This window comes from Kogia breviceps, chromosome 6, assembly GCF_026419965.1.
Source record: "Kogia breviceps isolate mKogBre1 chromosome 6, mKogBre1 haplotype 1, whole genome shotgun sequence".
Taxonomy (NCBI): Eukaryota; Metazoa; Chordata; class Mammalia; order Artiodactyla; family Physeteridae; genus Kogia; species Kogia breviceps.
This window is the reverse complement of record NC_081315.1, coordinates 56,375,904-56,402,080: the sequence shown is the minus strand read 5'-3', so window position 1 is coordinate 56,402,080 and position 26,177 is coordinate 56,375,904. Positions and strand designations below refer to the sequence as shown.

The window sequence follows — 26,177 nt, the reverse complement described above, 5'->3', positions numbered from 1 at the left end:
ATACCAGGACAGTTGTTGGCTAGGGTGCCGTCTCAGAGTGAAAGATGCCTTCACCTAGGGCCCTGATCCTGAGGAAAGGAGACAATATCAGAAAGGAAAAGGGAAGGATGGAGATGGAAAGGAGGGAGATGATGTCAAATCCCCTTGGCTTCGTGTGCTCTTGCCCTTTTTATCTGGGGTGCAGTAACCGTCTATCTCACAACCTTGAATTCTCTAAACCTCATGTCTGTCTTCTCATAGATGCTTTATGAGCTGTCATGTGGGCGCTAGAATGGGATTCTGGAAATTACTAACTGATTTTTATTCCTCTGGATATATTGGTTGCCTCGCGCGCTAAAATAATGTGAATTGGTTTCGAAATGAAATGTCACTTGTGGAAGAAAAGCACATGATAATTTGTTTCATTTAAACAATGGGGAGGAAGGGGAAGACATCTGAACTGCATTTCTTATGTAAATGAATGTTTATTGGACTTTCGGATGCTATAGAAATATAACTTCTTTACTGAGGAGGCATGATTACACATATTGATCAAGCAAGAGGAATATAGATCAGTACGAAAACTGCTGTACCTTTTAGTTATTTTGGAGACAAGCATATTAGTTATGTAAGGTAAAACTGGATGCTGCTTTCTCTCTTTGAAAGCTGGGCGGATGCCTTTGTGTTCCAGGAAATGCTTGGTGCAGAACCATCAGATTCCACGTCTCCTCAAAGAAGTGGTGTATTGTAGTAGAGATAGTGCTCGGCAAGCCCCAGGCAAAAAGCATTCTCCTTATTCTTATAGATCCAGAGGAGTTGATGAATTAAATAAATAAATGAAAAATACAATGGATAGACGAGTAAATGGAGAAATAAAAAATATCAGTGACATCCTTAAAGTAGCTCTTGGTGAGCCCACACTCCCAGATATTCAACAAATTATGTGTGGAAAAGAGAAGCTTGGGAATTGTCAAATGCCCGAGGGTAACCACAGTGAGTGTTGGCTGACACCGGCAATTGGCTGAAATAAGGGGAGCTGGAATTCCAGAGCAGTCCGGGTCTGCGGTTCTCGCTCAGTGGGCTCGGGGAGGGAGTTTAGAGCCGGCTTGCTCCACGGCGGCCCGCAGGCCCCGCACCTCGGGCCCCTACACGTGTTCTCTTTCCGCTCCCTCCCCACCTCCTCGACTCCCCAAGGGGAGGGAAATGAACCGTCAGGTGCGACCCAGCAGGGGGCGTGGGTGAGCTGACCCGAGGGCAACCCGCAAGTGTCCCGGAGTGTGGGTGTGGGGTAACTTGGGTGGGAACGGCGTGGAGGCCACCACGACGAAGTCCTGCGCCTCGTCGATGGGGTGTGTGCAGAAAGAGCGCGGATAAATAGGAGGCTCCCTGTTCCCGGCGACACTCGCGTAGCCGGTCGGCCGCCCGCCCGGGGTGTTCGCCCGCCCGGTAGCCGGGTGCCAGCCTGGGGAGTAGTTTCGCTTCTTGCTAGCTCCGGGATTCGTTTTCAGGCACCCCGTCGGGCGCCCGTGGCCCGGGAAGGGGGCGCAGGAGGAGGCGGGAGACTCGTCTCGGGGCTGCTCGGCCCGGCAGCGGGGTTGATGGCCCGGGCCGCCCCGGGCAGCGGCGCCAGCTCCCTGCCACTGCTCCTGGCCCTCGCCCTGGGTAAGTGGCCGCACTGGGCGCTGGAGACCCAGGAGGAAAGTCTAGGGTGGAGTCGCAGGGAGGGCGAGCGTTCCGCGCTGGCATTTGGACCCGACGGGGCCCTGGGGTTGGCAGGAGCGGGTCGAAGAACTTGGAGGACTGGGGTAGCACGAGGTTAAGGATCCGGCACTTGGGCACCTGGGACTGAACCTGTTGCGGCGGCCCTGGGCGCAGGGGGCGTTCCGAGAGCGGAAGAGATCCCGTGGGCGGGCGCAGAGCGGAGGGCCGGGGATTAGGTGCTCTTGGGCGTTGCGGCGCGTTGCCCGCGAGCGAGGAGGTCTGGCAGGTGGAGGATTTTTGGAAATCCACCAAAGCGGGAGCCTGGGTGACTAGACCTAAAAGACATCCCCTGGGAAGAAGAGGAAAGGGAACTCCTTGGCTTGAGATGCAGGCCTCCGGGAGTGCGGAGCAGGGTGGCGAGCAATTTGCCTGGGCACCCTGGGCGCGTGCTAGAGAGAGGAAGGGGATGACCCGGGAGAGGCGAGAGCTGAGGAAGGCCCGAAAATGAATTATGCCACGCCTTTCTTGCCGGCGAAGTTGGGAGGAGAAGGAGGAGGGAAAAAAGATTCAACTTCTGAGACCTGGATCTCCTGTTCCTGATAGGGAAGCAAAAGGAAAGGGAGATGACATATTTTACTGAGGGCACTATTGATGAAACACACAGATGCATTACTTGGAATATATTATTTCCTATTTTAAGGAGAAGTTGCGGAGAGCAAACGTTTCTTCACTTCGAAGGTGAAACTTGGGTGGTTAGGTTAAGGACTACTGGGTGTGGTCGGTCACCTGGTGTGAGGGAAGAGTGGAGGGAAGAATGCCTGGCCCTCCCGGGGGCTCTCCTCACCTCCTTGGGAGTCAGTGCTGGCAGAGAGAGAGCTGGAACTTGGGATGCTGGGGCAAGTGTATACTGCTGGAAGCAGTACCGTCTAGTATGGGAAGGTAGCAGGTAGATACTTAAGTGGGAAAGATCCTACTATTGCAAGGCATCCCCTCCGCATCATGGTCATTTGTGCGGGGTGCAGGCAGAGGGAAGGGAAACTGGCAATATTTTGTAGTCCTAGCTGGGATGAGGGGTAGGGACATCTGGGCTTGGGGCATCAATGTGGGAGGAGGAGCGTCTCCACAGCTAAGTGTCTATGTGGACACTACCTTCCAGCCTGGAAAGGGCCAGGCTTTCTCTTATGGAGGAAAAGAGGTGAGGTGGGATCTAAATGAAAACCTCCAGTTGGCTGTGTCCTTGGAATAAGAGAGGTGCCTTAAAGGTGTCATGACCTTGGTCAGAAGTGGCTCAGACTTAGATCATGGTTAGAGAGAAAGGACTGATTTACAAACCCTGCAGAGGAAGAGGTCAGAAACAATTTAGTGATGGAGTGATGTGGAGCCCGAGGAAGAGCAATGCGTCTGAGAGTTAGGCCTAGAGACAGTGCTATGCTTTTGCCAGCATCACTTGCATGAAGCTGGCGTTCTCTTCCTCCATTTTATGTGGTCTGTCCTATTGTCAAAGTGTTTGCTGAAAATCTGCTACAGTCAGCAAGATGCTAGAGTGTATGGGAATGGGGGTGGAAGGAGGGCTCAAGAGAGTCCTGAGACATGATTCTTGCCCTAAAAGATGTTATGTTGAAGTTGGGAATGCAGGACTAACAGATATGAAACAATAGGAGAAAAAGTCATGAAACGGGAGAAAGGTGAGCTCCACAGGGAGGGATGGAGCAGTGGGGAGATTGCATGGAGGACCTGAGTGGGTACGATTGAAACTTGGTAGGATTTGAAATATCAGTAGTAGGGGAGAGAGGGGGACGAAAGGCGGTAAAAGCATTTAGTAAAGGGTTGGTGATGGGAATGAGATTAATTTCCTGGAGAGACAGGCAGTCAGACTGCCAGAAAGTAGAGCTGATGAGAGGCAGACAAATTATGAAGCGCCAAAAAAGCCAGATTAAAATATTTTGATATAAATCAATACACAGTTAATCACACACCATCATAGGTCTTGAATACAGAGTGATAGAATACAAACAATGACTTAAGGAGATAAACCTGGCAGTGGGGTGCAGTGTGGGAGGAGGGGAGAGGGCCAGAGGACCTGATTGTCTCAGGTATAATCCAGCCACAAGCTAATACAGGACAAGATTAGGGTGATGTGCCAGCAGAAGTGTTATGGTAGAAATGACTATTTCAGGTTGATGGACATTCTTCCCTATTTACTATCACACGGTACTTAATTTTTTTCTCAAAACTTGTCAAAAGGCAGAAATGAAAAAAACCAAAAGAGAATTCTAATCCAGTGCTGTTGTAATTCAGGGTAACCTAAGTGTGCAACTGCCTCGTTGAATGTTTGGTTTAGGGAATTGAATTCAGTCTCTAGACTCCCTGAGAGGCTCCACTCCTTGCAAAATGCCAAAGGATGTAATTTGTTGACATCAGTGTTTCCATTAAATGGTCCTATTTAACTTTTAAGTCTCATTCCTAATTTAAGTCACGTTATCTTATTTACTTCTTGAAAAGAATGTGAGCAATGGCTGTGCGATGTTCTAGGTGCGTGCAACTGCGCGCGTGTATGTGTGTGTATGTATGTCACAGTGAAAGTGCCTTGAGAGCTGGTACTGAGCAGACGTGAGACCTGGTTCCAGCTTCTGCCATTCTGTGACCTGAGATGTCTGTAAGTTACAATTTTCTGGGCATTGTTTATCTCATTTATAAAATAAACGAGTTGCTTTAGATGAGACTAAGGTGCTTACCAACTTGACATTCTGCTGATCTTTAATGAACATTTCTACTGGGAATTTAAGAGAAATTTTTTTTTTTTTTTTTTTGCTGTACGTGGGCCTCTCACTGTTGCGGGGCACAGGCTCCGGATGTGCAGGCCCAGCGGCCATGGCTCACGGGCCCAGCTGCTCCGCGGCATGTGGGATCTTCCCGGACTGGGGCATGAACCTGTGTCCCCTGCATCGGCAGGCGGACTCTCAACCACTGCGCCACCAGGGAAGCCCGAGAACATTTTTTAATAATAATATTTAACTTTCATTTACTTGTAATGGATCTTTGTTTCCCGTAAACTTTACCTAACAAAGAGAACCATGGATGCTTGCTTCTTTGATAAATATGGTAAAGGGGCAATAACTTTGTTTAAAGTTTTTTTTTTAATCTTGAAGAAATTGGACTCCCTATTTATTCTGTTTTTAAATTTCTCCCTCTCATCCAATTGCTATAACAAACTAAAGCTAAAATCATAACTAGGGAAAAAGGGAAAAAAAGTTTCTTTTTAAAAAAATGAGTGAGTTTTAAGGTCAAAAATATGTTCCTCTCCTTATTAAAATCTAAACCATTAATATATGTAAGTTGGTTTTTTTAGTTCTTCTTGAGAATATGAATGTATTCATCATGTAATATCTAGGTTTCAAGTTGTAAAGCAAGTAGGTGGCAGCAGGTAAAATTCTCATTGTACAAAGGAAGTAGCTGAAGCCCCACACAGTGAAGATTTTAGAATTTGCCTCTTCAGATATGCTTTTGGGCTTAGAAGAGCATTGGGAATTTTTTTCCTCTTCAGAAATCCCAGGTTTCGCAGGACACACTTGCATATTAACAAGTGTTACAAATCAAATTTTGCTATTGCTCCATTCTCAGTTGTTGTGTGGAAATTCCCAAATAATTCTGGAAGATCCCAATAATGCAGACAAGCTTTGTTGTGCCCACTGAAGGTGGCGCTGCTGATTCTTGGCCTGCAAATATCTGTGCTGAGGCCAAAGGTGCCCAGGACAGAGAGTCCATGTGTCTGTCCACGCCCCTGGCACTGCCCCATCTCTGTTGAGACTGCTCACCCCAGTACCCTGTGCTCCTGAAATCCATGGAGAGCCCAGTGGGAAAGGCTCATCTTGTTTCTTTCTCACCTTCTAATAGTAATCAACTCATGAATGTCACTAGGAGGCTGAGGGGACAGTCAGAGAAACAGCACCAAGCTGTTGTCCGAGTCACTCTTCTAATCCATGAACCATGCTTGTCAACTTCTCCGCTAGAATTAGTGTCTTCCCAGGAGGGTGCAAATAAGCCAGAATCTGGGCTGCATGCAGTTTAGGCTTAAGCCACGATCCTGATACACCTTCTAAAACTGCAGACAAACCCCTGGATCCACAAAGAATCCATATTCCAGTTGGTCAAGAGTCCCCCAAAGTAAAATTTAAGAGGAAAGTCATCTGATTAAAATGGCTATGCTTTGTACTGCTAATGACTGCAGTTTGCCCAGCCATATCTGCGTCTTTTTTTTTTTTTTTTTTTTTTGTGGTATGCGGGCCTCTCACTGCTGTGGCCTCTCCCGTTGCGTGTGGAGTACAGGCTCCGGACACACAGGCTCAGCGGCCATGGCTCACGGGCCCAGCCGCTCCGCAGCATGTGGGATCCTCCCGGACTGGGGCACGAACCCGTGTCCCCTGCATCGGCAGGTGGACTCTCAACCACTGCGCCACCAGGGAAGTCCCATATCTGTGTCTTAAAAGAGGAATATTGGTAGCCCAAATGAATCTATAATTGCTAGATTTTAAAGAAATGAGACTTTTTAGATGGTTGGAGAGAGATTTGGTATTTAATCTTAATTTACATCAGTTAGGTAGTAACCTACTTTGATTATCAGCAAGATCAAGTCAAATAGCGAAGAAGTACTTTATTCATTCTTTACATTTTTTGAGGATATGTAGTATATTATTTACCTGACCTGTAGACCAGAAGCACTGATTCCGAAACAGTGACAAAATGTATAACAATGTTTGTGTTCAGCCTTCTTATTTCCAAGTGTCTCAGTTGGTTGTATAACAGGATGAGTTACTAATATAGCATTTTTCTCTTTGCAAAACCATGGATTTACTCATTCCATTAGCCTTATGTTTGAGATGTAGAAAGAGTTCCTGGCACACAGTGGGAGCTGAAAGCATATTAGTTAATTGAATGAGTGAATGCAAGTGGCTGTTTGTGACAATGCCCAGGCATTAAAGGAACAGCAGGTTCAGTAAAGAAAACAGTTCTATTTCTTGTTGGCAAAACATGTCCACAACTCAGAGATGATGGAGAAGGACGTGTTTCTTCATCTCTTCTTCCTTGGGACTTGCTTCCTGTCTTGATAGAGATCCTTTCACAGATCGACTTTTGTTTGGCAAGTAGTAAGTCTACTTCTGTTTCTCATGTTCGGTAATGCTACCTATCTCTCATAGATTTGGTTCAAGGGCAGATCTCATCAGTCAAAATATAGGCTTTTCAAATAGGTGTTTCAAGCGGGGAGGGAAAAGCACTGGACTCAGGGCATTCTCCAATGGTTCATTAAAAAATGCCCTTTGAATTGTGTGAGGTGTGAGGTGATTTGCTCTCTTATTTGATTAGAATTTCTTCTAACGCACATGTGTTTCATTAGCTGGGAGTAACCAAGTTGTTATGTTCACGGGTTTCTGCTTAGTATTAAATATATAAAAAACCTTTGGTGGCGCCTGTAGAAGTTGAGATAGATTTGCTGTGGAGGCTGAGTGCAGTCTGACTTAGTGTTGAGGACTTCTCTGACTAAGGTTATGTCTAAATATTTCATAGCTATCAATTGTCTGGATTCCTTGATGGTTAGATCTAAGTACTGTGAGCCACACAGTCCAGGCCTGTCCAGAGTAGGAGAGGAAGGCTTACCTCTGCCCCTAGTGCAGAAAGCCCACTAATAAGGACAGGAAATTGTCATCAGAGCTGAATGAGGCTGTTTTAGGAGACCCAGACTCGACTTGTTCATGACCACCTTCCTACTGAGTTTCTGACACTTGACTGGTCCAGTCTCACAGGGTGACTGACACAAGATGTTACTATGTATTCAGATATCTGTTTAATCCTGGGTATGGAATCTCACCATAATAACTCTTTACATTCTGGGGACCTTCACAGTTGAAAGAGCATTTTCATACCATTACCTCATTGATCTTTACACCAAAAATAATAGCAGAGCAGTTATGTAGTATGCATGCTGGACATTCTTCTAGGAGTGTAATAACTTGTTTCCCCCATATAACACTATCCACTGAACACACAAGCTAGACAAAATGGATTATTCCCATTTGTAGACAAGGATATGAGGCATAGAGGCATTAAGTAACTTGTCTAAGGTTCTGGCTTTATGAGCCTGAACAATGAGGGTGAAGTGACAGTGCCTGGATCATAGTAGATAAATATTTGTTGCTGAATGGGGGAGACAGTGGGCGATAGGACACTAAATTATAGTACAATGACATATCACTGTATTTAAGAGGAACCCAGTTCTCCTGACTTATTTTTTTTTTTTTTTTTTTGCTGTATGTGGGTCTCTCACCGTTGCGGCCTCTCCCGTTGCGGAGCACAGGCTCCGGACGCGCAGGCCCAGCGGCCACGGCTCACGGGCCCAGCCGCTCCGCGGCACGCGGGATCCTCCCGGACCAGGGCACGAACCCGCGTCTCCCGCATCGGCAGGCGGACTCTCAACCACTGCGCCACCAGGGAAGCCCTCTCCTGACTTATTTTAAAAGCATCTAAGTTCATTCTAGCAGTCTCCTACCATCTTTGCTTTCTCTGCTGCCTACCCATACATCTGTGGCACCCCAGGCTCTGGCTATACCTCATGTTCTTGGACTCCTGGCTCTTCATTGCAGCCAGGAAACCTGCCTACTCATAATCCCAGGCCCAGGCCATCCCAGCTGGTAGTGAACAGTTGGCATTGATCAGACCAGGTGTTTTCCTTTGGTCTGTGCCTAGAATCACTTTGGCCATCCTACTCTGACCCTATCCTTAAATGAACCTGAACCTGTGGGTGACTCCTGCACTTTCCTGGACTGCTTGCAACACTTTGACACTTAGGGCACACTCCTTAGGGCAAATGGAGAGAGGTGACCTTGCTTTACATTCCCCCGATTGGACCTGTAGGCCTATTCCTGAGGAGTAAAAAGAGCATATCCTGCATCAACGTGATGTTGTACTCAAGAGTGTAGACTCTGAGCCAGACCATCTAGGCATGGCTCCCCTGTTGCTGCGATTTACCAACTCCTTAATCTTGGACAAATCTCTTAAACCCTCTTGGCCTCAGTTTCTTCATCTGTAAAAGCTGACAGCAATAGAACCAAGACTATTATGTGGACTAAGTGAGTTACTACATAAAGTGCTTAAACTGTGCCTGGAACATAGTTAAGTTCTGGATTAACATGAGCTGTTATAATGGATAATTGGAAAGCACAGAAGAAATCATTAATTTTAAAAAATTTGGATTTTTAAATTCTGGGTACTTCTGACATGTAATCAGGGTCTACCAACTGGTGGAAAACTTTCCCTTGCCTCTATTTCTCAAATTCCTGCTCCCACTAGTTATGAAATAGGCAATAGATAAAAATTCTCAAGAGTTCTATTTTGGCTGGCTTTGATAGGAAGGAACAAATGTAAGAAATGCCACTGCAAAAGCAAAGTGCTTATCTGTTTCTAAAAAAAAAGTCTATAGATTCTTCTTCAACTGCCAATTTTGATCCTAGTTTTATGCAGTGAAAAGCTTTCCAGCACTTTCCTGGCATTGATACCAAAACCCAACATCTTAAGGTGAATCAGATTAAAAGTGAGCCTTCACTAGCAGAGAAAAATGAAATATTTACAAGATAATTTTAATACTTTTAATCTCATCAAAATGGGGTTGTCTCATTTATTGGAGTTATACAAATAATTGCCTTAGCTAAAAAGAAATAAACTGTCATTTTGGAAGAATGAATGATGATGCAATGTCAAAATTCATTTCTAAATGTCAGACAAATGGAAAATGAACAAGTTGTTTCAGAAAAGTTTTCTAATGACAAAATAATTTTTTTTAGATTTTAAGGAGCAGACAGCCATGCATAAATATTCAGTTTTCCCATAATAATTGTCTTGTAACATTGAGAAAGTTACTTAATCTCCCTGTGCTGCATTTTCTTATGTATAGAATGATAATAATGATAATAGTACCTATCATCTAGGGACACAGGAGTGTTTTGAGGATAAAATGGGATAATGCAGGAAAAGATTTTAGTAGAATAGTTGGCTAGAAAATGCTCAATATTTATTAATATTCTTAACTTTGTGAATATGTAGATAACTTTTAAAGTATTTCATAGGTATGTCTAAAAAGGAGAAATAGAATCATTGTGCTCATTTAAGCCAGCTGGAGTGTGTTTGTACTTTGATCAAAGGAAATTGCTGTAATATTCACCACTGGAAGCAAGCAAAGGAAAAAAAAAATAGAAATCTGCCCCCATTATAACCATGCTTTCAACAGTTCTTTAAACAGTTCCATTAGAATGTAAGTACCACGATGGCAGGGATTTTTGTCTGATTTGTTCACAGCTATATTCCCAGTGCCTAGAGGATTACTGTGCATAGTAGGTGCTCAATATATATTTTCAAAGAATAAATCTGAATGCACACAGCCCAGGAAGTTCTCCTAGACCCGTAGCTTCTCATAGCGTGTCGCAAAGATCTTGACGTAAACCTTGTAATTTCAGCGTGTGCGCATGCGCATGCTTTCCTAGGTGCCACAATCAGAAACTAGAACTGTTTTCCAGCATCTGTTTATACTCCATCTTTAATGTCTTCGAATTTGCTAACAATGACTTATTTTAGACAGTTCCTCACTGAGATGGTGCCTGTACCTTCTATTCCGGAGTAGGCTGACCTGATAGAATGAGATTTGCTCATGACATCGAGATATTACCATCGGCAAAACGGGAACTTATCCAAAAGCAAGAATTTATCCCGAACTACTGTGGCATAGTGTTGGGTCGGTTGTTGGGAAGTACAGTCTTTATTTCTAAAACATGTAATAATGAGGAAGACATAGCTAAGTATTTGTACTATTTTAAAGTGTGTCTAATACCATTATAAAGTGTGTCTAATACTGTGTTTAGCATTAAGGAGAGCTGTCCAAGTCGCTGTCTTTCCAAAAAGAGTTTGTATTATATTGGTTACAAATTTTCATCAGAAATGAAACATCGTATAGTAAGTAGTTCAATACTTAACAGAGTTTAAATTACCTAGTACAGACTAAACATCTCAGAGAAGGAGAATTTATTATGGGCTGAAGTGATTGTGAAAAAAATACCACCAAGGAAACAGGGAATTGAGTTAGTTTTTCCACGATGGTGGTAGAGGAAAAAAATGGGAGAAAAATTAGAAGGTGGATAAATTAATTACTTTTTTTCTTTTTTTGGTGAAGCAGAGAGTGAGCAGACTCAAAGCACAGAACAAAGAGTTGATTTTGTGTGTATTGAGGGAAATATTGACTGGATAAGGACTTGTTTTTCAGAATGAGGACATTAGGCAGGGTCCTGAATTTTTAAATTTTTTTTTTTTTTGCTGGTGAGTGTCCTGGTTGTCATGCCTTCGGCTCTTTGGTCCTGAAGGGTTTGCTGGAGAAAGCACCTCATCCCTGGCCACCAACACCCCTACCCCACAGGCAGCGTAACCTACACCCTCCCACAGGATCCTGAATTCTTAATGCAGTGACATCTTTGCAGGATTTCCTAGGAATTGGAGCTAGGAGGTTGTGTAATTTACATAAATTTATGCTTTTAATTATATGTCAAGACCTTATTTTAAAATATTGTATGGTCTCCTACCTGAGGAGCCTGTTTTAATTCTGTGGAAATGTCTAGACTCCATTTTTACTGGAGGCCCTATAGCTTGGTGAAGAGCTAAGTACAGATCAGAGGCTGACCTGAGTGGTTTGCTTCAAGGCTCCTAACCATGTACTGCTAGGTTTTCTAAGGCTGGAGGTGGCTCATAACCAGGGGGTAGCCCCACACCCATCTTAGAGTAGCAGTGTCACCTGGAGAAAGAGACTTATCCAAGAGGACAGATTCAGGGAACTGGCTTATGACCACATAACACTTAGAGAGAGAGGAAACTCAATGGGAATGAACTTTATTCTTCTCACAGAAGACCTCACTTTATTCTATGACAGCTCCATTCTCTACTATTAAGGGCATCATTTTGTCCCTAACTCATGTTAGAAGGACTCCTTCTCGGGAGTGCAATAATAATGGATAATGGGTAGCTACTGTGATATTTTCAAGAGGGGAATTATACAGGGCGTGCAGTGGTTTTAAGATTGGTTTTACCTAGCCCAGAAGGCCTGGACCAGGGAGAGAGAAAGGAATAAATTCAATAAATATTTCTAAGCAACAATTTATATGACATAATGATTGTCTAAGTAACAAAAATAGTATTAAAGCTGTTTCCTACACTGTTAACCTGGGAGAGAACAAGAATTTATGGTGCCATATGTGAAAGAGAACTTCCTTTTTCTGGTAGGGATGTGAACTGCTTTTGAGACATTCAAAAGTCTTATGAGCATTTGGAAATATGGATGTTGACTTCAAGTTAGAGCAGTGGACCCCAGGTCTGATTGTTCTTCCAAGAAAAGCAAAAAGTACAGATTATTAGGCCTCTCCCCAGACTTACTAAAGTCTGTTTGACATGTCCCTATGAATTTAAATTTTTAAAGACTTTTCAGGAGAAGAAACAAATTTTCCTTATGGAATAACTGCAAATAATAGAGATGGATACTCCCGCCCTCTAAGAGGTAGAGCTTAATTCCTTGACCTTGTTGAGTGTAGGCTGGATTTGGTGACTTGCTTCCAGAGAATAGAGTATGAAAAGGAAAAAAAAAATAACCTTACAGTGCAAAAATCTGGTGAACACTACCTTAACCAAGTGGTCTGGGTAAATGTGATCAAAGACGCCAAACTCCTAAGAGTTTTGACACATAAAAAGGACATTAATGGAAAATTGATGAAGTCAGAATGTAGTCTTGAGTTTAGTCAATAGTAATCTACCAATGCTGGTTCTTAATTTTGATAAATGTACCACAGTAGTGAAAGATGATAATATTAGAGGAAATGAAAGTGGGTGAGGGGTGTACAGGAAGGCTGTGTACTTTGCAACTTTTCTGTAAATCTAAAATTATTACAAAATAAAAAAAATATTACTACACAAAAGGCTCTACAGGAAATTTTAATGGCCAACGAGTTTGGACAATCATCTGGTTAGAAAATAGGGCTGAAAATATAAATAAATCATTTAGCTGATTATAATTTCAGGCTCTAGCACAGTGCCTAGCACACAGTAAACCCTCAGTACATATTTGTTCCAACACTAAGTCTACGGGGATTTTGTGAGATCAAATGGCATTATAATAAAGAGGACCAAGGCAAAATCATAGATAGAAAGTAGAATGGTGGTTGCCAGGGATTGGGGGAGCAGGAAATGGAGAGTTAGTGGGTATAGAGTTTCAGTTTTGGGATATAAAAAGAATTCTGGAGATCAGGTGGTTATGGTTGTACAACAATATAAATGTACTTAATATCATTGAATGGTATATTTAAAAATGGTTAAGATAGTAAGTTTTATGTTGTATATATTTTACCACAATAAAAATGATCAGAAGAAAAAGAGGACTGAAAGTAGAGTGTTGATGGCACCCATATATGGTGTAGGAGTCAGAAAAGTAACTGGCAGAGTTGAGTGAGAAGGGAAGGATAAGTCAAGAAGCCAAGAGGAGGGTAAGTTTTAGATGGAAGATTTGGGAAGATCAACAATATCAAATACTGTGGAGATGGAGGAGGCTGAGGCTCAGGAGGAGGTCTCTGGTGAGTGAGCTCTGAGGAAATCATTGATGCTCTGGAAAGACAAGAAACAGGAGATTGATGGGGAAGCCAAAGTCACACTCACACACACAAACACACACACACACAAAACTGAAAGGATAGAAAGATAGAGGTCAGGGTGGTGGGTAGAAAAGAGAATGTTTTGATTATAAGAGTCAATTTCAAATAGTTGAAAAGTTGACCCAACAAAGGTTTCCTCTGTGTAGTTCAGGGTATACAACTTGGATTAATGAACTAACATTCCTGGAAGACAGCTCTCACATTAATTTAGGAAGTTTTCTCCCAAGTAGAGCTCTGAAAAAATGGAATCAGCTGCCTTGGGATGTGGTGATCTTCCCATGACTGGGCATGTCTGTGATCTGGATTGCATTCATGGGAAGCTATGTAGAGGTGATTCCTAGGTGAGGTAGGAGTTGGACCAAATGACCACCAAAGGTTCTTATGACTCCATGAATTACAGGTGCTACTATAATGTTATTTCACTTTGGGGTACTATGGAGGTTGGTACTGTCAGCTGACTTCTCTGCAAGGAGAAGACGCAGGACAGATGGAGACCTGGGAAGCTAATGGTAAAGAATTTTGAAAAAGAAAATCACTTGAGTGACTTCACTCCCGCACAGCCCAAACTGTATTCCACCATGTCTTTTCCTGAATAGAAATATCAAGGTTAACATCACCAATAATGCCATGTAGATATCATGTACCCCTCATATGATGTGATGAGAGGACATCTTGGAACATAGTATCAATCCCTTGCCCCAGGCTCAGCTTTTGCCTTAAAGATGCTGCACTCTTTATATTTTACCATCTACTAAGATAATAATTATGGCCTGGGATCCTGCTGTGATGGGGAAAAACCCTAGCATAACTATAATAAATTATATTGAGAAAAATTTCAAAGGTTATTATTTCAGGAGACAAATTTCTAACATTGCAAATTTCTAACATCCTATGATAGGAAACTTCTGTGAGAAGATTCTCTACTTATTTTTAGATAAATGATAATTATCCTGTAATAGAGGGTAAGAAGAACAAAATGTGATTTAGATGCCAGGTGAAACGGTACACTTTCCATTTGCCTTCGCAGAAGGGTAGCAAAAGAAATGCACCCCATTCTTTCTTAACGATTTCTACCCAACAGCATTCACCACTATTAAAAACTTCTTGATTTCTAGATTAGTCAGCTGCTTTATTCAGGATGTGGTGGATAGACATTGAAGTTTCAACTGGAAACATGGTGTGACTATTTCCTAATGAGTCATTTTCATAGGTCACACAAGAAAATCAATTGAATTATTTCACAGTCACACCACACACATCAAGAAGGCCCTTGTTTCTTGATACGTCTCTGTATAATTCTTCACTCCAGCTGGACATCTTTACTCATTGTCCCCCAAAACACACTCAGCTCATTTCTACGTCATTGCCTTTGGTCCACTTTAGTTTCCAACTTCTTTTGTGGAAGTTTCCCCTATAATTTCTTCAGCTTAACATTGCCTCTTTTTGGAATTCTACTAGAATTTATTTTCTTTATACCTGGCAATTATAATGTCTGATATTGATTGATGGATGGATTGATGTTTCTGGTCTCTGCAAATGGTTTGATCAATAAAGATAATAATGGGTTAATGTTAAGTTGGCTTGAGTTATCCTAACTCATTTTAAGGGCTTAAATTCTGGGGCTTTTTCAGGTTGGGAGAGCATCTACTCTGACACCCTATGTTCTTTTCTTTACCATTATTAAAGTTTGATGACTGTTTCCTCATGGGTCAGAGGCTGTGTTATCGCTGGATCCAGAAGCCAACTCCACTATTCCTCCTCACTTTGCACTCAGATAATCCTCCTTGATAACAAATTGTTCTTTTTCCATGGTTCCTTTTGCCTCCTCTCTTTGAACTATTATGGAAATTCAGTGATCCCAGAGCTTTTCATTTAAAGCGCTACAATGTCTGACTGTCTGGTTCGGCCTTATCATAAAAAGATAGAATTCAAAACGTCAAGTTTTGACAACTGATGATTTCTAAAAAACTAGCTCTAGGTTGCTATAGGGTTCCCATTCAATTTAATCATTGTTGCCACAGATTTAATAACGGTCATGGCAAAAATAAAATGGTTGATTTACTGGCAAAGACTTTATCGTGGTGTTGACAGCTTTCAGATATATGAGTTAGTTTATGTATGACAGGTTGTTAAATTATTTCCCTCTCCGGGCTTTCAAATATAAGAGTGTGGAGTTCTTTTATGAATGAAAAAAATGTTATCCATCATTCTAAGCCCTTCTTAAACACCAAGATATTGTTTCTACCATTTGGAATTGATTTTTTTTTTTTTTTGGAGGAGGAAGGAGGTCATATTCTACTCTCCTGATTTTGAATGGACATAAACTATTTGTGAAGACTCTCTTATTTTTTCTCTACCCTTGTCTTGGTCTCCCCTCCTGGCTCTGAAAATCTGGAAGCCTGTCTTTCAGTTTTGTAGAATAGGCAGTCCTCCAGGTGGTGTGATTTGAGAGACCTTAGAAAAATCCCTCCTTGTCCTGGAACAAGGCTCCCCAAAGTGTCCTGATGCCCCAAATCCTCACTGTACTGGGACACAAAATCGTGCACTTCTTAAGGGTCTTTCAACTACCTCCCTTGTCCCTTGATCAGCTCTCCACTCATACCAGCTTGCCCCTCTTTTGGGACTTTGAGGCCATGTCCCAGGGCATGTGTCCTGGCCTCTCACTCACCAAGGGGCCAGAGACTGGGCGAGGCAGCACCCAGTGGGGAAAATTTTGTCCAAAACAAAATGGGTGATGGAAGTGAGTGGGGCAGAGAAATTCCTCCTTCATTCTTTCTTCTGTGAGCTACTTCAAGACACAGTTCCTTTCTGAACCTTTTACATAGCCCGTGGATGAGTGAATGTGTCACTCATTTTGGTGTCTTTGTGGCTCACTCTGGAGCTGCACCCAGCATGATGGGTACACACATTGCATTGCTTTGCCTCCTTCTCTGCTTGCTTCCCTGTTTCTCATTCTCATGGCCCAGAGCTTGTACCTCCCCAATTAAGTGATAACCCCTTAATCTGTGTCTCAGGCTCTGCTTTCCAGAAGACCCAGGTTGAGGCACTTGATTCTAGAGTATTTCTGTTGAGTTAAGCAATTTCTCTCCTTGCAGGTCTGCTTTGAAAGCAAATACATTTAGAAAGGGAAATCTATGAAGAAATTATGTTGTATTAGGGGAAATGTTAAAGCAGTAGGAGGATACTGGTTTATAGGAGGGGAAAAGACAACAAAAAAGACAGAAAAGGAGTTTAAAAAAGATGAAGGAGAACATCAATGTCAAACTTAATCTATTTCACACTTTTTTACTCAGCCACCCATAAGCTCAATGTTAAACAGCATTTACACTCCTTAATATATATATATATATATATATTTTTTTTTTTTGCGGTATATGGGTCTCTCACTGCTGTGGCCTCTCCCGTTGTGGGGTACGGGCGCCGGACGCACAGGCTCGGCGGCCATGGCTCACGGGCTCAGCCGCTCCGCAACATGTGGGATCTTCCCGGACCGGGGCACGAACCCATGTCCTCTGCATCGGCAGGTGGACTCTCAACCACTGCGCCACCAGGGAAGCCCTCCTTAATATATTTTTTCAACTCCATTTTAGACATGTCCTCTTTTTGGACATAGAAAATACTTTTTGTGTATAGTATGCATACTCAAGATTCTGTTTTTCTTTTTGACAATCAAGATACATTGGGAAATTCCCCAGATGCTTATAGTTTTTACTCTTAACGTTGATTTAAATTTTAAAATTTTGTTAACTTTATTTTTCAGAAATTAAAATTAGATTTCTAATCAAATATAAACCATTTGACTGTTAAATAGTATCATCTAAGATCTGATTTTATCTGTTATATTTGTATCACTGAATCACTTAACTAACCAACTGAATCAGTAACTCCCATCTGACATAAACACCATGCTGAGTGCTTGCAGAACTGTGCTGAAAATACAAAGAACCACACATGCAGAAGATGACATATTTCTGTTAATCAGTTGAGGTGCATTAATGTCAAATATCTTTTTAAAAACACTGGAAAAAAGCAGCATGTGGAAAGACCAACATACAGATTTTCCTCATTGAACATATGTGTAAGTGCACTACAGAAGTATAATATGTATGTGTATTTATCTTTTGTAGTTTGTTTCATAAGCATATTTTATACACATGTCAAGTCCCATCATAAATGTAGAAATTTGTCAATATTCATTAATGAGAATTGAGAATCTATATTTTACTAGAGTAATAAGAATTCTTTTTTACTTCTGTTCTCTTAGAGCTGCTATTTTGTTGAGTGCCTATCTTGTTGCCAGGCTTTACTGGGGTTGATAATTCATAATTTACTTTTTGCACTTTCTTTAAACAGACAGTTAAATCGTTACCATGTAAGTTATATATTATGGGCCTCAGTTTACAGATGGGGACCCTGAAGTTCAATGCTGAGTAACTTAATCTTATCACAAAGCTGGTGATTAAAAGGTACATTCAGGATTCAAATACAGCTCCATTTGACTTCAAATATCTTTTTCCTATTAATCTATACTGCTTCCCTCTAATATAAATGAAATATCAGAGATCTGACTGTGAAATATTCTTCTAATTTCTGCTTATATTCATAAAGGAACACATTCTCTGTTGATTTACAGTTGAATTGTCTAATGGGACATGGAGTGTGGTTTGATTCCTAAAATAAGATTGATGTGATGTCATAGGAAATCACTGGATTTAGTAAACACAAGTAGAAGTTACGGTATCTAAGAAGATAGCCTAAGTTATCAGAATATAATGTATGGACATTTTGTGATAATGTTATGTTTATTTTAAAAATATAAAATGTACTTGGCTCTAAAAATGGAAAGTTCAGCTCAGAGATGAGGCAAATACAACGTATATGACTGTTTAGTTTGGTCACATTTGATCTTTGTAAGTAGTTGACCCAGCTGGTGTGTGACTTACCTCAGCGTTAGCAGTAACTTTGAGACAGCGGGTCATGCTCCTTGTCAAGCTGTGTCTCTGAATGCTTGTATTGTTCTCAATGACTTCATTCTCCATGATGGCTGATGGGGATAATACTTTTAATACATTCTATAATTTTTAATTTGAGAATCTCAAAGTGCATAAAAGTAAATGGAGCTTTTACTCACTAAAGTAGAATTGGGCTTCTTTTCCTTTTTGTCTTTAATTTTATGAGTGGAGTTGCTATTTAAAAACTAACCCCAGAGAATATGGGGACATGTGTATGCATATGGCTGTTTTGCTTTGTTGTGCAACAGAAGCTAACACAGTGTTGTGAAGCAATTATACTCCAATAAAGATCTATTAAATAAATAAAATAAAATAAAATGCTCCACTAAAAAAATAAAAACCAACCCCAGAAATAGGAACTCAATATCCAGTCACTTAGCAAATGCAGCTAATCTAACATTATTTAGTTTTATTTTGTTTTTATTGCCTGAATGCATCTGAGAATTCTGCAGGTCATGTGCAGCAGGGATGCATGGATAATAGACAGAATGAAAGAATAAGAAAACAAAGAGATTGTGAAATATTTGGATGACAGGTAAAATTTAACACGATAACATTTAAAATGGACAAGTACAAAATCATTTCTCAGGTTAAAATTAAAATGAAACAAAACAGAGCAAAGAACCAAAAGAAAACAAAAGAAACCAAAAAGAACAAAAAAGCCATCAATACACTGCTTTCCGGCAGTATAAGTGTTTTGTTTTGTTGGGGTTTTTTTTGTGGTACGCGGGCCTCTCACTGCTGTGGTCTCTCCCGTTGCGGGGCACAGGCTCCGGACGCGCAGGCTCAGCGGCCATGGCTCACGGGCCCAGCCGCTCCGCGGCATGTGGGATCTTCCCGGACTGGGGCACGAACCTGCGTCCCCCGCATCGGCAGGTGGACTCTCAACCACTGTGCCACCAGGGAAGCCCTGTAAGTGGTTTAAGATCTTCTTTTTATTCTAAGCAGAATAAAACCCCTGTATTTAATGGAATAGTTAAAAAGGGCTGATATGCTATGGAGCTGAATTATCAGGAATATGGTGCCCTCAACGTGAGAGCTGAGAGCCCCACTCTATTCTGTCTTTGCCAAACCATGTAAAATGGCGCTGTATTTTAACCTGGTTTTTAAGGAGGATGTCAAGGCTTATGAGAGGTCTTGATGATGTCAGGTAAAATACAGTTGGAGGAACCAGGATGTTTAGCCTGAGGAAGAGAAATCCTTTCAAGGAGACTTGATCTCTGCCTTCAAATATACGAGGATCAGTCATGAGAAAGAGAGATTAGACTTATTCTAGGTGATCCCAATGAGCAGAGTAAAATTATGGGAAGGCAAAAAAACCAGTTCAACATAAAGAAGCATTTATAGAGCTTTAGAAATAGGTGCTTAATTTTTTTTTGAATGAATGAATGATTGTGAGTGAAAGAATGGATGAATGGTCTCATTGAAATGTGATGCCTTAGAAGGGAGTGAAGTCTCTGTGCTGAAATTTTAAAGGTGAACTCTCCCAGCGAATGTTTTTAGGGGATCTGAGGGTTGGTAGGAGATTTGAATACCTCTAAGGTTCTTACTAATTCTGAAATTTAATATAATTTGTGACTCTTTTGAATGAAGATCTTACGTTTTCTGTATCTAAGTTTGGAGTGAATTGCAATGGTTCTCAACCAATGTAATTTCTCCCCCAAGGAAACATTTGGCAAGGTCTGGGGACAGTTTTGATTGTGACATCTCAGTGGTAGGTGGAGGGACGGAGGGGGATGCTACTGGCATTTTGTGGGTAAAAGCCAGGGATACTGCTAGTCATAGTACAATGCACAGCATCCCACAGCAAAGAATTATCCAGTCCAAATGCCAGTAATGTGGAAGTTGAGAAACACATTAGATGTTTCCCACTCATTTTAACCAGAACTTGGATTTCCTTGAGCAATGAGGTCAGATGTATTGAATATAAAATACATTTAAGCTCTTATTTTTCAAAGACTTTCCATTCACTCAAAATAGAGTTATACTTGCCAGAATTACTAACTTTGACTGCAAAGGACTACATCGCAATTGCAGAAATGGCCCTGCCTTTTGGGCTTAACTTTCCAACCTCTCTACTCTGTTGTTAATTCATCCTTTGCCTCTCTCCTGTACCTTTGGCATCTTCCTGTCAATTATCTTTCATAATAAAACAAAAGCAAAATAACTCTCTTTTTTTCTGTACATATTGACTAATCTTAACCCCCCTCCCTTTCTCAGTTCAACATCTGTGAAGAGTAATCTCCAATTATTTGCACAGCTTTCATGCCATTACTATTTCTTTAGCAAGATATTGCTAGTGCTTTTTGGTTGTCACAGCTTCATTATATTTCAGTACTTATCTTTAATTCTCCATCTGTTTTTATACAGTTGACCAAATGCTTCTAGAAAACCTCTCTTCTTAGTTCTGTGGCTCTTCTTGATGCCTTGAGGACTCTTCTCTTTCTGCCCCTCTATTATATTGATGTTTTTCAGTTTTCTATCCATAATCAGCTTTCTCTTTTCACATGGCTCTTTCTAACAGATCAACATGTGTGGCATTAAATACCCATTTATTTCTCATAACTCCTAAATGTAGAACCCGTAGCTATGACTTCACTCCACAGCTCCAGATCTAATATCCATTTACTGTCTCTAAATGAGACACAGTCATCTCAAATTCAGAGTGTCTAAAACTGAATTCTTTTCCATGCCTGTCTTTGTCAGTTTGGTCTGCTATAATAAAATAACATACACTGGATGGCTTGTAAACAACAAATATTTATTTTTCACACTTCTGGAGGCTGGTAAGTTCCAGATGAAGGCTCTAGTAGATTCAGTGTCTGGGGAGAGCCTGCTTCCTGGTTCATAGACAGCCGTCTTTCTGCTGCGTCCTCACATGGCAGAAGGGGCAAGGGAGCTCTGTGAGGTGTCTTTTACAAGGGTCCTGATCCCATACACGAGGTCTCCACCCTCACAACCTAATCACCTCCCAAAGGCCCGTCACATCCCATTAGGGATTAGGTTTCAGCAAGAAATTCAGTCTACAGCAATCCTCAACCTGTTTGTCTTCTTGTATACCTTATATTTGTGATTGGTACCACAATCCAGACATTCACTCTAGTTACAAACTCCGGAGTCATCCTAGACTCCCTTTTCCTTATCTCCCACTCTAGCCCATTTTTTGTATTTCACTTTGTGAATATCTCTCGCATTCATTTATTCTTCTCCATACAGGTTGGTGTGCCATCACCTCATTTAGCTATGTCTGAAATCACCTGTATTTGTATTAAAGCAAACTTTTCAAACTGAAAGAAAAGAAGATGGTCAGGTTGCTTCTCACTTAAAACTTGTCAATGACCCCATTTTAGCGACATAACAGAACTCAGAGTAACTAACATAGCTCTTAGGCCATTTGTGACCTACCAGCCCTCCAGTCTCCTCTTCCATCACAAGCCCCAATCACCCTCCAAGCAAACTAGACAAGTTATTCATGCCGTGTCTTTTTATAAGTTGTCCCTTTTATTTAGAATGCCCTGGTTCATTAAAATTTTATTTATCCTTTTCTTAAAAATTAATTTTGTTGTTAATAAAGTAATAAATATACACAAATTTTAAAAAATCGAATAGTACTAAAAAGTTTATAACGATGAATAGCAGATCTTTGTACCTGCCCTCCTGCCTCTTCACCTCCCTAGAATCAAACACTTTGGACTCCTTAAGGTGCCTCTTCTGTGTTTATCTCCGTATTGCTAAACAGTATGCTTATAATGCTATTTCTTGACTTGTCAAGTTTAGACTTTTACCTATTGAGATTCTCTTCTAATTCTAGTATAGTTACTCTAGGGGTGATACTCAAAACACTTAAGAACTAGCACAGCACAGATTATGATTAATCCCAAGCTCTTTCCCCACATGGTCTGTGTTGGCTAATTACTGGTCCTGATTTTATGACAAATTTTGTTAAATTATCAGTATTTACATTATTATTACCATATAAATATTGTCCACTGCTGAAACAAATAATGTACTATAATTATGTTATCTTGCTTACACAATTTTCATTTTCTAGAAGTTATTAATTGATGTTTTTAAAAATCATTTATTACTCATTAAAAACTCACCATAATTCCCGCCTTCTCAGTGAGTCTTTGCTGCCAGGCAGAGTTGATTCTCCACTCTGTATTATCCCTGTATTACCTCTTTTGTACTCATCACACTATACCTTATAGATTTGTGTGTCTATCTTCCTTGCCAAAATATGAGCTCCTTGAGGCTCGTGATAATATGTTATCTTTGAACCTTCAGTGTTGTGCACCCGTGCCAAACACAAAATGTTTAATAAATATCTGTTGAATTATGAATGGAACGGGAGTGGCCTTTGTCTTTGAAGCAGCCTTCAATATTGGGTGTATGGTTTTGTGAGCATTTCTCTGATTTCTGAGTCACTGCATACAGATCACTCACTCAAATGCCTGTCAGGGTCTACACAGTTAGAATAAATGAACGCAGAAAGCCTGATGGGGTCTGTGGCATTTAAAGTGGTCACGTGTGTTGCCAGACCTTCTGCTTTTTAAATAAAAGCAGGAAAATCCAGGCTTGATATGAACTGTCATGATTCAATTTTTAAAAACTATGCAGACTAAGTAAATGGTTCTTCAGGCTCAAGCTCGATTTGGTTCATGACCACCAGCTGATGAAGATTATTAGGTGGTGGGGCTTCCCTGGTGGCGCAGTGGTTGAGAGTCCGCCTGCCGATGCAGGGGACGCGGGTTCGTGCCCCAGTCCGGGAAGATCCCACATGCCGCGGAGCGGCTGGGCCCGTGAGCCATGGCCGCTGAGCCTGCGCGTGCGGAGCCTGTGCTCCGCAACGGGAGAGGCCACAGCGGTGAGAGGCCTGTGTACCGCCAAAAAACAAAAGATTATTAAGTGGGAGTAGGAGGAACTGTGTACCCTGTGCCAGAGCCTTGAGCTTGGTGTCTGGCTGGCCTGAGAATGTCTCTACCACAAGGGGTCCTCCGCAGGGACTCTACCGTGTGGAATTCCTTTGACAGCTGATGCCAGCATGTGGAGTGAGCCTTAGCGGAAGTGAGCCTGGGCTCAGCCTGCCAGAATGTTCGGGGGGCCGGGCAGGGTTTCAATGGAATCAGGATTTCCTCTGTTATGTGGAAATAAAGAATGATGTATTAAATCATAAGTGATAGTGGGAAGGAGAAGAAGACTAAAAATTGTATACTATGTGCCAAGCCCTGCGTGTGCCTTTTCTTACGTTACTCAACTTAGTTTTTACAATACCCCTGAGGCAGAGATATTGTCACCTTCAGTTCGCAGATGTTGAATCTCTATGAAATTTAGTTTATTTTTCAGTTTCTATCATCAGAACAGATCAACTGCAGAATTAATGCTTCTTGAATCTTCCCATGAAGAAAGCCCATGTATGGGATTTAAAAAATGATTTAAACTTGTTTTTATAGTAAAAAAGAAGATGGTTGAAATTTTCCACTAGAAATTGATTGTTTAGTTTGTTTCTTTGTTTATAGATTGACCTAAGATTGGTCAATTTTTCAACATTTGTTGAATATCCATTGTATTCTGTGTTAGATTCCGGGATTACCAAACTGATTAATATACAATTCCTGTGCTTGAGAAATCATAAATGATTGTTTCTGGTTTGTTCTAAGTGTGAAAGGAGGGGGCCAGGTATTGGGATAAAAGATAGGAAAAATCTGGAAATTTGGTTGCCAAATTGTTGTTGTTGCTTTTTTTAAATTTTGAGCTACTCCTTTTTTTCTTGTTGCAATAAACAGAATATTCAGGTAGAAAAATAAGAAAGTGCAAATAAAGGAAATTAAGGAAAAAATCTTCTTCTAGCCATTGTGGGCAACTCTCTACCTACTTAACTTACCCAACATTTTTGACTATTTATCTGTATGGTTATTTTTATACTTATCACAAACAGACGCAAACACTCAGATCCCACTACATCACTATTCTGTAGCCTGCTTCTCTTACTGAGGAATATTTTGAAATGTTTGAAAATCATTTTTTATGGCTGAATAGCATTTTATTGCATGGAAGTAGTCCATATATTTAATCAATTCTCTATTGTTAGATATTTAGGTAATTTCTAATTTTTTATAACCAATGTCACATGGAGAAATTTTGTAGCAAAATCTTTTTATGTATGTTAAATTATTTCCTTAGGAAAAATTACGAGAAATGAAATTACTGGATTTAAGTGCGTGTACAATTTTAAGATTTTAGCTTTTAGCACACATAGTGCTAAATTGTCCTCCAGAAAAGTAATACTAATTTACCCATCCCCAATGGATATGAGTTTCTATTTCTCTTCACTGTTTCCAATGCTAGTTACCACCTCTTTTTAAAAAAAAATTTTTTTTTTCTAATTCAATAAAGATAGAAAAGAATTTCTGTTTTGAAAGACTCTTTTTGAAGACCTTTTGGCCTTTGACCTTTCTGGATACTATTGTTCTCTGGTACAATACTATCACTTTGTGTTTTGGTTACTTAGTTGGCTATTTACCTGCCTTAGTAGCTTTGGAGCAGTGTGAGGGTAGAGCATGTCCTATCCACCTGTGTGTTTCTGGGTGCTTGTGGAGATTTGTTGAACTGAATTGTACTGGAGGACATGTATAGTTTAGAACCTTAGCTAGATGTTTAAATGTCAATAAAACCTGTGGGCAAGGTACTCTGTTCCTACCGGTTACATAATAATGATAATTTAATTGAACATCGATTATGTGCCAGCAGTGTATCAAGTGCTTTGCACACTTACCTGGATGAATCCTCACAATGCTCTGAAGAAGAGATAATAATCATCTCCACTTTGCTGATGAGGAAACTGAGAGGTTATAAAACTTGCCCAATGTGCATGGCTGTGAAGTGGCAAAAGCAGGTTGTGAACTCAGGAAAAGTTAACTACCAAGCCATCTTATCTCTCCTCCACTGCCCTCCCCTCTCCAACTTCTTATTATAGATATTTAAAATATATATATATAAAAGTAGAGAGAACAGCAGAGTGACCCTTGATATACCTACCACCTGGCTTCAACAGTTACCAATATGTGGCCAATCTTGTTTCATCTATGCCTTTCCCTCACTACCTCACAGCCCTCTTCCCTGGTTGGATTATTTTAAAGCAAATCAGAGATCCATTAATTTCCTTAATAAGTATTTAAATACATATGTCTAAGAGATAGGGACTCTGTTTTTTATATCCAAACCACGATATCGCTATCACACTTGAAACTATAAAAATTTCTTAATACTCTCTAATGTCCAGACAATGTCAGATTTCCTTAATTCTCTCATAAGTGATTTTTACTGTTGCTTTGTTTGAATCAGGACCCTCGCAAGGACTACACTTTGTATTCTAAGCTGTCCTAACCTCCACACAGTGTTCCTCTCTTCCCCATGCCTTTCTATGAAGCCTGTCCTTGTCAGAGACAGAGGTACTTTGCTGGAGGAATTTGACAATTTTAAATAATTCCTATGAATTGAATATCTAGTTCGCATCTCCCCAGAAAGAAGCACACTCAACAGTTTATACCTGAAAAACACTGGGTCCGTGGGGCATGGAGAAAATACATTGCTACACAGGTTCATAATCCCTTCTCCCTGGAAATTCATCAGTGTTTTCATCCTCTGGCTGAGAGTTCCCTCTATTCTTCCGCTTGTAGGATAAGTGATGCTGGCTTGAAAATTCTGTCTTGAGCCCTGAGCTTAAAAAATGAGACACGCTGGCCTGTGTAGCCCTCCCTTG

The 26,177-nt window shown here is 41.0% G+C and overlaps 1 protein-coding gene across 1 annotated transcript in view; it reads left to right on the top strand.

The window, feature by feature from the left end:
* Window positions 1-827: 827 nt before the first annotated feature.
* Window positions 828-26,177, top strand: part of BTC (betacellulin) — a 42,455-nt gene continuing 17,105 nt past the window's right edge. Inside the window, exons 1-2 of the mRNA XM_067036248.1 lie at window positions 828-972; window positions 1,294-1,641. Of these exons, the coding sequence (XP_066892349.1) occupies window positions 828-972; window positions 1,294-1,641 (493 nt within the window). The remainder of the gene's footprint in view (window positions 973-1,293; window positions 1,642-26,177) is intronic.